Genomic DNA, 12,366 nt, shown 5'->3' with positions numbered 1-12,366 from the left:
TGTTTCTTTCAGATAGGGTCTCAAATTGGAGTTCAAAGTCATCCTAAATACTTAGTAAAATCCTGTTTCAAAATAAAAAGGGCTCAGTGGTAGAGTTGATCTTCAGTGTTTGGTGGGAGTGTTGGAAGAATGATTTAATAGTTAAATAAGTGTGCTCTCTGCGCTGGAGAACTGCAACATTTGGCCTATCCTCAAACTTTCCACAAGTCCCAGTCAGTCCAGATCTGGGTGCCCAGGAAAACAGCGCAAAAACGCCTCTGGATTTAACCTGCAATTTCCGAAAGAGCGCTCTGTTACCTTCCCGGACCTGAGCGCGCCCGGAAGTTCCCCAGGCGCTGTCCTGAGAACTACAGTTCCCAGAAGGCAGCGCGGAGGAAGAGCGGTAGTAGAAGAGGACTTCCGGACGCTGATGCGGACCTTCACGCGACGCCCAGAGGTACGCTTAGGTGGCGGGCTGAGTGGAAAGTGGAAGAGGGTGGCAGTGAATGGGAATGCTTGTCAGATGCAGAGCGGGCAATGGTCGATAGGATCCTCAACCTAGATTCCTCTCCTTGCAGCGACCATGACGAAGTTAACCCAGTGGCTTTGGGGACTGGCGCTCCTGGGCTCTGCCTGGGCTGCCCTGACCATGGGAGCTCTGGGCCTGGAGCTACCTTTCCCTTGCCAGGAAGTCCTGTGGCCACTGCCTGCCTACCTGCTGGTGTCCGCTGGCTGCTACGCCCTGGGCACTGTGGGCTATCGCGTGGCCACCTTTCACGACTGCGAGGACGCCGCCCGAGAGCTGCAGAGCCAGATCCTGGAGGCCCGAGCGGATTTAGCCCGCAGGGGGCTACGCTTCTGACACCGTCACCCACTCCGTCCGCACATCCTTCCACGTTCCCCATTAAAGTGCAGTTTTTCGTTTCTAGCCTTGTGTATCTTGTGTATTGGGGATTAGGTAATAGGGTTCTATATATCGGAAGTCAAGAAGCGGAGGCAGGAGAGCCACCTTCTCAGGCTTTAGCGTTGCATTTTGGTGGTGTTCTGTCCCCTTCTCAGATCTTTTTCTTTTCTTTTTGAAATAGGGTCTCATGTATCCATGTATCCCAGACATATGTCTGAGGATGCCTTTCTCTACCTCTGCCTGACATCCCTAATTACAGGCAGAGGTTTCATGACTAGATTACGTGTTTGGGGATTGAACCTGCTGGACTTCAAACATGTAAGCCCTCAACTGAACTACATCCTCAAACCTGTTTTGTTTATCTGTTGGGATGGTTTTACTAAGTAGCCCAACTTGGCCTACAACTTGTGTTGCTCAGACTGCCCTCAACCTTGCAGTCCTCCTGACTCAACCTCTTTGTTTTGTTCGAGTTTCTCTGTGTAGCCCTGGCTGCCCCAAAACTCTGTAGACCAGGCTAGCCTCAAAGTGAGAGATCTGCCTGCCTCCACCTCCTGAGTGCTGGGACCACCCGGCTCTGCCTCAACCCTTTAAGTGCTGGGATTATAGGCTTCCCACATAAGGCTGTATGTATACCCAATTTCCATTTTTTTTATAACCTCCAAGTTTTTGTTTTTTCCTTTTTAAACGGACTTCCAGGTCTTTGTGACTTCTAGCTCTGTCAGAGGCCAGTCACAGACTCAACAGACTCAGCTTGTATAGAGTCAGGAAGGCTGAGAATCCTGCAGAAAGCACAAACCCTGCGGGCAGGGGTGGGGAACACTTTATTTTAAGGCACAGTCTAAAGATACCACCTCAGCCTCCAAAATGAGAAAAGATAATCTCTTAAAATGCGATTTCATCCCATAGGTCCCATCCAATCTACGTAAAGGTCTTTCTTTGATCCCTCTAGTTTCAAAATCAACTTTTTTCCTCACAACCCATTGCATCCGTGGAATTGGTCAGGAGGACCAGCAGAAACAGGAGCTCTTTTTGGTAACAAGTGGGCCCTACGGTGCCTGTGGTCAGGTCTGCAGAAGGCGGTACTTCCTGTCATGCTCTGGGGGATACTTGCAGAAAAGCCCAAGGCGGATCAAGCTGGTAAGGACTCCGGGAAGGTTGGGCACCTGCAATCACAGAGCTGCCATGAAGACAGGGACTGTTGGCTCGTAGACTCCTTGTCCCACCTGGGATCTTACCGTGATGTATGGGTCTCTGAGGCGAAATCCATAGATGGACCAGGAGGTGGAAGAGAGGAGGGTGGCAATGGTGAGTGAGAAGGAGAGCCGCTGGGTTGATTTAGTCTGAATGATCTTAGCCTAGGGCAGAAATACTCCTGGTTCAGGTCCACATTACCATTCCTGAACCCGTGCCTAGAAATTTCCGTGGAAAAAAGACCCAAATCCCTCTGCTTTTTCACCCAGCCCTCTCCTGCACCCTGCGCACCCACCTCTACTGCCTGGCCTCCTTCCAGGAGCTGGGTCTTCCCCCCTCCCCCCCTTTATTTTATTTTATTTTTTTTATTTAGTTTTTCGAGACAGGGTTTCTCTGTAGCTTTGGAGGCTGTCCTGGCACTAGCTCTTGTAGACCAGGCTGGCCTCGAACTCACAGAGATCCGCCTGCCTCTGCCTCCGGAGTGCTGGGATTAAAGGCCTGCGCCACCACTGCCCCCCCCCCCCCTTTTAGAATATCAGCCAGTCTCTGGCTAAGGTAGCCTAGCCCTTCTCTCCCCACCTCTTGGCCACCGCACTCACCAAGTCAGCCAGTGGCGAGAGGTACATGCTGATAGTAAAGACACTGCAGAAGAGGCCTAACTGCTGAAGCCGGGCCTCCAGGTCTGGCACCAGAAGCCAAAAGTAGCCATAGCCCAGGAGAAGGAGCCCCAGCAGGGCCGCAGTCTGCAGGAGCACAGTGTGCTGTGGAGGAGAAGCAGCTTACTTAGGCTACACCAGAACATGATTTCTCTGGTGGGATTGCTTCGTCCTGTCTTGGTCCATGCTCTAAAGGGGAAGTCAGCTTTCACCCCAGCTTCATGCCAGTCTCTGGCACCAGTTACTTGAAGGAAATCTCAGCCACAACACTGGAGGTCTCCAGGGAAGGGAAAGTTGATCTTTTTTTTTCTCTCTCCCCCTTTCATGTGAGCCTCATGTATACAGTAGGAGACAAATGAATGTTTCTGTGATTGAGTGGGAAAGCAGACCTAATGGCCGTTCTTAGCCCCTGGCCCTGGCTCTAACTCTAAGGGACCAGAGACAGTATATAGTCCCCTCTCCCCAGCACTGACACCACGAGAGAAGCCACCAGCCTCTGAGCAAGAGGAGGGCGGGTAGCTGTGAGTGCATTTTGTAGGCTTCCTGGGAAGGAGAACCAGAGGGGCCTTCTAAGAAAAGGAAGTAATGCTATCCCACTAGTCTTCCAGGAAACGGTCTGCTCTGCTAACACGGCAGGGCGTGGAGCAAAGGTGGGTGCGAGGGTAGGCCTCTACCTTCTGAGGACTGTAGTGCAGGTATGCCAGGATATAAAGAGTCTGAAGCACGGCACCCACGGTATTGACGATGATGAGGGTCCCATCTCCCTTCAAGACGCCATAACTCAGCCAGCCCAGGTTGCTGTGAGGGGAGGGATTATGGTCCAAGGGGCTGAATGTGGCAGGGGGGTCCCCAGGGACCTCTTGCGCCTCCCTCCACCTTTCCCATCACAGCCAATATTCTCACTTGACATCCGTGGTGAGAAAAGGCAGGAACTGGATGCTGTCCACGCTCCGTGTCCTCTGCATGTGCCTGAGGTCCGAGCTGGAAGGGGACCCAAAGGGAATTGTTAAGAAAGGGTCCTCGGTGCTTGTCATCCACCCTGAACGACAAGCAGATCTCCTCCCTCAGGCTGACGGGTCAGCCTCGCCCTAGCGCCCCAGATCATCCAGCCCTATTCCACTTTCATTCTGGGTTCCAGACACAGCCAATAATTGTAGCCTCGTCTCTTGACCACTTTCCTCTCCTGATATCCTGGTCCTGTCTCCAGCCCAGTCCACCCGCGCTCTCACAGGCCAGTGGAGAACATGCCCAGGGTGAATAGCACGCAGGCACCGGAAAGGAACGAGTCTGCCACGCCGCCCGCCTCCATCCCACCGGAGTCGGTTCCCTCGCCCAACGCTGTGCACTAGCTGTTTAGGTCCAGAGCAGGGGACTGCGAAGCCCCGCCCTCCCCGCGGACCGGCGCCGGAACCCGCCCTCGCCGGAACGGCACCGGAACTGGGGCCTCTGGCACACCAGCGCTGCACGCTGGAGGGCTGGATTGGTTCCCGAGCTTCCCCTTCGGATGGCGCTTAATGGTTTTAGTAGGGACCGCGCTACCGGGCTCCTCCTCACACTGCTCACTCTTTGATGACCACCAGCCTCAATGTCTGTTCCCACAAGACCTTGTATGCTAGAAGGCAAACACCAGATTTAGTCTCCCCCAGTCTTCAGCGCGCTCCAAATCAGAACCTCGGTTACTCAGCTTTAGAAAGTTTCCCCTGGAGGTCATTAAAATCCTTTTAGCCTGTCCCCTAAATCCCAGGAATTGCCATCTTTCTTCAGATGTCCTTCCCATCCATGGACAACCCTATGCGGCCCCCTGTTCAACATACTCCCTACTGGGAACTTTCCCTCCCATCCGCCCACGCGGCTCTGCTGGTGGGGCTGCGCACATGCTTCAGCTGGCATCTAGCTCCTGACTCACCCAGACAGCGTGAGTACCTGTATGGTAGCCAAAGCCCTGCGCTTGAGGCTGAGGCGAGTGGGGTAGAGTGGCCAGGAGGGGAAAGCATTTAGAACGGGGTGCGGAGGGGATCCAGCGCACGACTACAGGGAATTCTGCAGAGCCCTCAGAGGAGGAAACACCCTGTGGCCTGGTAAGAAGCATGTCTTTTTAGAAAGAGAAGTTAAACCAAGTTGTGTATTTTATCTACCCCCCCCCCCCATCCTAGTCATTTACTAATTTTGTCTTTTATTTACTTATTTTGTTATTTGTGAGACAAGGTCTCACACTGTAGCCCAGGCTGGCATCGAAGTTTTGACAGTTTTCTTACTCAACCTTCTAAGTGCTGGGATTCCAGGCTAGCGTCATGCCACGCCTGCGTCACGCTGTGCCTGGCTCCGTCTGCTTTGTGCTGCCAAGAAGCGAACTCAGGGCTCACACACACTACGCTAGCACTACCACTTCTTGAGGTGCATTCCCAGTCCCTTGTTTTTGCTTTTGAGGCAAGGTCTGAGTTGCCCATGCTTATCTCAAGTTTGCAATCTTCCGCCCTCAGCCTGGAGCGTAGCTGGGATTCTAGGTGTGTACCATAGGAGCCCCTATTGTGTCCTGCATGGCTCCTGCTGTGGCAGAGTCTAACACACAGTAGGGACTCTGTGATCATGAATCGACATACAGGGGCAGAAAAACATGTCCAAAAAAACCAAAAACATTGCTTTATTATGATCCAAGAACACTGTATAAAAAAAAGACTCCAGTTGTAGAAACGAGCAGACGCAGCACATTTATATACAGACACTGTACATGTGGGCCCTGCCCTTTTAGCTACATTCTACACAGACGGTACACATGGGCACTGCCCTTACAGCTATACTCTCAGTATAGTCCTTGTGTTGGCACAGCTCCAGGGAATGCTGCCCGAAGGACGGGGAGGATGCAGTCGGTGCCTGGCTACAAACCTCTCTGGCAGCTCAGCAGGTGGAAATCTTGCAGAGATGCTGGGTCAGCCCAAGCATGCAGCCTCTCCTGTACCTGGCTCCCACGCAGGAAGCTGTCTCAAGCTTTCCCTTCAGTCAGTTCATCTGGACATCAGAGTTTCCTTGGAAGGGCGTCTTTAGTGTCTAACTGCATGACCTCAGGCCCCCAGCTCATCTCCCACTGGGCCCTCTAAATGGTCCAGGCCCGCACAGCTTGTTTCTTTGGCTTAAAGGTAAAAATCGCAGGGAAAGGGCCTCCTCCTCTTCTTTCTCCATCCCTCTGAAGTAGAGGCAGGGATGGCACAGTCAGGCTGGCTGAACTCCTTTGGGTTGAAACCCTTAATCCTGAGCCTTCTGAGGCTTCGGGGTGGCAGCTTGAGCATGTAGTGGGAGTGATCCCCAGGGCTGGAGCTTTGGGGTGCTTCTCCCTGCTCCGCGGCCCAGTTCCAATCCTTAAGCCAGGTGAAGCATCCACCTTCACTGAGTCTGAAGTAGCAGCAGCGGCAGGAGCAGCACAGCCCAGACCAGTGGGAAGAGTCGGGGGGCAGCACTGTAACCGATGCTGTGCAGGACCTGAACCTCTGGGTCGTCTGCAGGTGAGAAGGCAGAGACAAGGTAAGTGGCCCCGCTGTTTGCACCACCTTCCAGCCAGCCCCTGGGTGGCAAAGGAGCTGCTTCTATTAGCAAACCCTTCCTGTGACCCAGGCCCACTTGGCTCTAGTGCCCTACCTGCTAGAATTCTCTTCTCCTGTGAATTGGCATGGGCATGAGGGCTATGAGCTGAAAGACAAGAATGGTAATAGATCAGGTATCACTACAGAGGCAAGGAGGCAACTTCCTCCCCATCCCAGGCTCATGCTCAGCAGGGAGGCACCCACAGGGCCTGACACTCACTGATTTTGCCATCGACGGTCACCCTCAGCTTCAAGCACTGGTTTTCTTGATGGTAGATAGGTTTGGCTGTAAAATAAATCCATAGGATGTTAAGGAAAGAGCCTTTGCTAGAAGATATGATTTCACATTGGACTCTGCTTTCTCAGTGCCCTGTTTACTTAAAATTTATTTTGTATTTATTTAAGACAAGATTTCACTATGTAGCACTGACTGCCCTGGAACTCCTTATGTAGACCAGGCAAGCTTTAAACTCACAAAAATCTACCTGCCTTTGCCTCCTGAGTGCTGGATAAAGCATCCAAACCATATACAACCTTTATTATTATTATTTATTTTTAAACCTTGCTTTCTTCTTTAGTGTGTGAAAGACAGCACAAATGTTGGGGGTTAGTTCTTGCCGTCCATCTTGCCTCTGTACTGCATGCTCAGTAAGGCTGTAAAAAGAACTCTGCTTTTTCTCCCTCTCTTTTTTTTTTTTTTAAGACAGGGTCTCTACAAACTCCCTGCAGTTCTGAGATTGACTCTGTAGACCGGGCTGGTCTCAAACTCAGATACACATGCCTCTGCCTCTCAAGTGTTGGAATTAAAGGCTTGGGCCGCCACACCCCACCAATGTTAATTTTCTTGTCCCTGCCTCCCATCACCAGATAGGAGTGCTGGGGTTACAAACGTGTTCTGCTGTCTTTGCCCTTTCCTGTGGGCTCCAGGGCCATGGCAGCCAGCACACATGGGCTCCAGACAGGATTCAGGTTATCAAGTTTATGCAGTAACTGCTTTCTTATTTTATTTATTCATTCATTTTATTTATTTATTTAGAGACAGGGTTTCACTGTGTAGTCCTAGCTGTCCTGGAACTCCTTCTGTAGACCAAGCTGGCCTCGAACTCACTGCGTGCTGGGATTAAAGGCGTGCGCCACCATGCCCAGGCCCTATTCAGTTTGTTTTAGGCATGGTTTTACTCTAGCCCACATTGACCTGAAACTTTGTAGCCCAGGCTACCCTTGAATTCACACGAGTCCTCCTATCTCAGTCTCTCGAGTGCTGGGATTATAGTTGCGAGCCCCCCATGCCTTGCCTAATCTTGATATTTATTTACCTTCAGTTTTTGCCTACTTTCTGATCAGTGTTCAGTCCTGTCTCTCATTCTCCGGAACAACACGCAACTTTAGCCGTGGTAGTGACAATGTCCCTTCTACACATCCCATTTCTCATGGCTCCCAGCCCGAAGTTGGGTGAGGTGTTGTTAGTGTAATTTCCCTTTCCTCCGGCCATTTTCTACTGTGCTAGCCTAGACCCAAGCAGAGAACAAGTCCTGGATCTAGCCTTCACAGAGCCCCGGACCTTGTAACTCTCAGGACTCACCAATGAGTTCTGCCACCCTCAGGACGAAGTATAAACGCCTAATAGTATTTCGGTTCCAAGAATCTGTCCTATCCACTTTTCAAGCCCATCACTTTATTTCTCGTACGCCTCTTATTCCGGGAGCTCTAGAAGTGGTCGCCCTCCTATGGCGCATGCGCCCTCCTCTCATGCCTCTCATTCAGGGAGCTCTACAAGTGGTCACTCTCTCTTGGCGCATGCGCCCTCGTACGCCTGTCATTCCGGGAGCTCTAGAAGTGTTTGCCCTCCCATGGCGCATGCGCCCTCCTCTCATTCCGGGAGCTCTAGAAGAGGTCACTCTCCCTTGGCGCATGCGCCCTTGCACTTGTCATTCCACACAGTCTTTGCTGTCTTTGACCTTGGCAGGCACACAGGTCATTTCCCCAAGTGCCCCTTGTTCACGTCAGTCACACCATACTCTTCTACTGGCCTGAAGATTTATGTGGGTTTCTTCCCAGCTTCCTTGAGGGCAGGGGCTAGGAATATTTTAGTTATTTTTGTGCCCATGTGCCAATCTGAGTGCCTAGCACACACCTGAAGCTTGTTCCACATCTGCGATGTGAATGAGAGAAAACTGAGTTTGGATCTGGAAGGGAGGCGGGGTCTTGCTACTTGACCCAGGCACGTGCTGCCGGCCACGAGGGCTCTGTGACCTGTCCCTTGTGTACTCACAGATGTAGTAGTAGCTGTGCCCTTCCTTGAACTCCTTGCCCAAGGTAAAAGGTGTGAAGCGCTGGAATTTCTCAGAGAGCTTCTCCGGGCCATGCTTGGCACTGGGCTGGTTGCACTTCCAACGGACCTGGTCCTTGGACTGGGGCTGGCACGCTGCGTACTCGGGCTGCTCCACCATGTACAGTGTATACCGCTCCATGGCAGCCTCCGCCACAGAGTCGTCCTCGTAATGCGGGCAGATGATGTCGAGGTAGTCGTTTAGTCGCACGTGGACGGTGTAGTCCTCCTCCCGGAACCTGGGCCGGTGCAGAGCAGAGGGAAGCAGTTCACTCAGAAGTCAGGCCGGAGAACGAAGCTTCCAATTGGCCACACATCATCCCTTACAGTTCACACTGGAGTACCAAAGAATTTCCCCCAAAATCTTTTTTTTTTTTGTGGTTTTTTTTTTTTTAAGACAGGGTTTCTCTGTGGTTTTGGAGCCTGTCCTGGAACTAGCTCTTGTAGACCAGGCTGGTCTCGAACTCACAGAGATCCGCCTGCCTCTGCCTCCCGAGTGCTGGGATTAAAGGCGTGTGCCACCACCGCCCGGCTTCCCCCCAAATCTTAACTCCCAGATTTTCTGATCTTGATCTCTTTCATCTTTCTCTACCACCTTCAACCGTTCCCTCGCTACCAGCATCTCCTACTCCTTCTCCAAATAACATCCACTAAGTATCTCTTAGGTACCGAAGTACTTTCTAGAACACCCAGGTATTTGCCCAAGGATAGGTTCTGTTTCCCCAGGTGATTCTTTAAATGCCAGGAAACTTCAGTCTGGGCTGTTCTGGATTCAGGAGCCAAGCTGGGTCTCTCTCTGCTGTTGCTGAGCTCCTCATCACACCCCTGGCTTGGCTTATCTCATCCTGTCCCGGTCGGTCACAGAGTCTCAGATTTCAACTACCCTGCAGCACCCAATCTCTGGTCCAAACCCAGACTCACAGATAGTAAAACCATTCTTATCAGGTGATTCAAATCTCCCTTTCTTGTTACTCAAATTTACGCCCTGATCTCCTGTCCCATTCCCTCAGAGCACCCCCAAACATCCCTGATCTCCTTGTCCCATTCCCTCAGAGCACCCCAAACATCCCTGTCTTTTTAGGTCCAAGAGCCTCAGTCTCACCTTTCCCTGATGAGATGCTGCAGTTCTGAGACCGGAGACTGCCTTGCCTTTCCGTCTCCCCAGGTGGAGCCAGCTCCCCTCCCCCAGTTGGTTCCCCCCAAAGCCTGGCAGGCTCCAGCCTGACTGCCCACCAGCTCCTCCCACTTAGCTTCAGACACCTGGCTCCAGCCTGGGTAGGGTCTTAGCAGTGGGAAAGTGCTTCCCCCCCCCCCTGCTTTGAAAGCCAGTCAGCACTCTGAATTCTCTCAAGCACTGCCAGTGGGAGGCTCAGCAGAGCTGGCTGCCAATTTGCTTTAAAACCAAGTCCTTGGCATGGGTGGTGCCCATAGTGATGGTGGGGTTCCATGGTGGCCACCCACTACCCAGTCATCATGACCCTTTAGAGGCCTGGCCTTGCAACAGCTTGCAGCCTCTGGAACTAGGCTTGGCAGGCCCCTCCCCCACCCCGGGGAAAAGAGAGAAGCAGAGGGAGGGCTTTTAAAATTCCTCTCTGGAGAGATAAACATAGAAGCCATTTCAGAACAGGTATTTCAGCTCTGGGCCTGGCGTCTTTCCCCCATTCCCGTGATGGGCACTGACTCATGCCTCATCCACCTCTGCTACCCGCCCAGGCGCTCTTGAACGCCTGTGAACATTTACCTTGTCAAATGAGGGCAGACCCCAGGACCCAGGACCCCAGGACTCCAGGGCAGCTCGGTACCGCTGGCAGAGGAGCTGGGATAGCCAGGGTGCCTGTGTCTCCAGGCCTCTGCCTGGAGCTTGGGGATCCCAGGGCTAATGCCCACTGCCCTGAGTCACCCATGCCAACCCTACATCCGTCCTGCTCACGGCCGCCTCATCTCTTCCCCCAAGCTGGCCCTGGCTAGACTGCCCATGACCTCCACGCTAGACCAGCTTTCCTGTTGCTGTAACTAAGTCAGGGTATGTGTGTGTCCAGGGGGACAGGGCCGATGCTGTACTTAGTGGGGCACCATCTTCTCCTCTTAGCCTGCTTGGGACACTTGGTCTCCATCTGGAAAGGGGGGCTACATTCGAGGTGGAGAAGACAGGGAGGGGGGCAAGGAAGAGGCTCCTTCCTGAAAGAGAGGAAACCTGGGAGCTTGGGAACGGAAAAGGCCAGAGATCCCCCCCTCCCTACTCCCGGCTTCCTGTCCCCTCCTCCTCCTTCAGCCAACACCTGGCATGGGCATAAACAGGGACTTTGCTCTTTCCCACTCCTAGAACAGGACTGGGTCAGGGGGACTGGGCTGCTGCAGTACCCCAGGGCCAGGAAGACACTTTCCTTAGGGTTGGCAGCTGGCTCTGTGCTGCCAGCAGACCCGCAATGCAATGCCACAATGCCAGGAGACCAGCACAGCGTCTGTCTCAGGGGAATGGGGTGGTTTAGTGGTATTTTGTGCCCCCCCCCAGTCAGGGTCGAGGCTTTTTTCTCCTTGTCTCACCCTAACCCCCTCTTGGTTTTCCCCAAATACTGTTCTCACAACTTGAGGAAACTCAAGGGCAAGAACAAAGGGTTTGACAGGGTCTTCCTCCCCAAACCGTTTGCTTCACAGCCCTAAACCTGCCCAGGAGAAATTACCTCCTTCCGGTTACAGCCCGCTTTGGCCGCGTGAAACCCCCCTGCTCCTCCCCAAGCTTTCCAGAGACAACTCCTCTCATGAGTTTCTTAGTGTGGCCACCTTGGCCACTCCCTCGGTTTGTCCATGCACAGCATGTGCCTAAATTATGCCACCCCAAAATCCTTGGGGGTACTCTCCAGGGTCATCTTAAATACAGAATGAATACCTAATGCCCGAACCTAGACTCCTACCAAGAGTCTTCCAGGGCTATGCCGAGCGTTGTGTTTACTCTCGGTGTCAATAGCTGCCTGTCAGTTCACAAATGCTCAAGCGGCCCACAAAAAGACAGGGCACAGACGTTTCGTGGGGGGACTTAAAGAGCCCTGGAGGCCAGGGCCAAGGCTACATTTTCAAGGCAAGGACGCTCGGCGTGAGATCCTTACTTTAGGAGTGATGGGATGCCAGAGGGCAGGAAGAGAAGGGCAGAAATAGCGCCTGTGCAAGTCTGCATGAGCCACGGTCGGGTGTTGCCAGTTACTAAGGTAAGGTGAAGACGGAGTAGGGACGCTGCAGAATCCTTCCCACTCCTGGCCACCCTTCCTAGGCTCAGGCCAGAGGGTGGCTAAGGAAAGGCACTGCCAACCAGGCGCCCAGGCTACCAGAGGGAGTCTCGGGGCTTACTTGGGATTTGAACTGTTCCAGAAGACGATGTGACGGTCAGCAGCGGCCAGACTGCAGCACAGACCCAAGAGAGGGGCCCAAAGGAACTCCATAGCGTGGGGCCGGGCCGGGCCAGGCCGGGACGAGAGCTCTGCAGAGTAAGGTTCCCACTTGCTTCTCCACGGTACAGTAGTCACGGCGATCACAAATCTGGCCTCTTCTCTGCTCGACTCCGCCTTTTGGGCCGGCGCCGCCCGACACCCGCCCCGCCCCCGCCCCGCCCGGCGCGCGCTGCCCCAGGGCTCGGTGGCTAGGGAGGTGGAGGATGGGAAAACGACCGGCGGGGGGGGGGGCTCCCTGCCCCTGGGACTGAGCGCGCTCCGGGCTCTGCACGGTTCTCCCCTTAGCTGC

The 12,366-nt window shown here is 53.3% G+C and overlaps 3 protein-coding genes across 4 annotated transcripts; 1 reads left to right on the top strand and 2 right to left on the bottom strand.

The window, feature by feature from the left end:
* The first annotated feature begins 360 nt into the window (after positions 1-360).
* Dpm3 (dolichyl-phosphate mannosyltransferase subunit 3, regulatory) lies at positions 361-907 on the top strand. Its single transcript, XM_075979115.1, has 2 exons — positions 361-436; positions 558-907. The coding sequence occupies exon 2, from the start codon at positions 563-565 to the stop codon at positions 839-841; it is 279 nt and encodes a 92-aa protein (XP_075835230.1). The 5' UTR covers positions 361-436; positions 558-562; the 3' UTR covers positions 842-907.
* A 780-nt stretch (positions 908-1,687) lies between these two features.
* Slc50a1 (solute carrier family 50 member 1) lies at positions 1,688-4,119 on the bottom strand. 2 transcript variants are annotated; one of them, XM_075978457.1, is made up of 6 exons: positions 4,003-4,119; positions 3,634-3,711; positions 3,405-3,528; positions 2,674-2,835; positions 2,119-2,238; positions 1,688-2,046 (listed from the first exon to the last, which is right to left on the bottom strand). In XM_075978457.1, the coding sequence occupies exons 2-6, from the start codon at positions 3,693-3,695 to the stop codon at positions 1,945-1,947; spliced, it is 570 nt and encodes a 189-aa protein (XP_075834572.1). In that variant the 5' UTR covers positions 3,696-3,711; positions 4,003-4,119; the 3' UTR covers positions 1,688-1,944. The 2 variants fall into 2 exon arrangements, with proteins under 2 accessions (XP_075834572.1, XP_075834571.1); XM_075978456.1 differs by having other exon boundaries at positions 3,960-4,117.
* Positions 4,120-5,347: 1,228 nt separating this feature from the next.
* Efna1 (ephrin A1) lies at positions 5,348-12,164 on the bottom strand. The gene is made up of 5 exons (XM_075978455.1): positions 11,977-12,164; positions 8,578-8,873; positions 6,526-6,591; positions 6,361-6,411; positions 5,348-6,221 (listed from the first exon to the last, which is right to left on the bottom strand). Exons 1-5 carry the CDS (start codon positions 12,066-12,068, stop codon positions 6,109-6,111), a joined length of 618 nt encoding a protein of 205 aa, XP_075834570.1. The 5' UTR covers positions 12,069-12,164; the 3' UTR covers positions 5,348-6,108.
* Positions 12,165-12,366: the final 202 nt, after the last annotated feature.

Source organism: Microtus pennsylvanicus, chromosome 7, assembly GCF_037038515.1.
Source record: "Microtus pennsylvanicus isolate mMicPen1 chromosome 7, mMicPen1.hap1, whole genome shotgun sequence".
Lineage (NCBI taxonomy): Eukaryota > Metazoa > Chordata > Mammalia > Rodentia > Cricetidae > Microtus > Microtus pennsylvanicus.
This window is presented reverse-complemented; position numbering and strand designations above follow the sequence as displayed.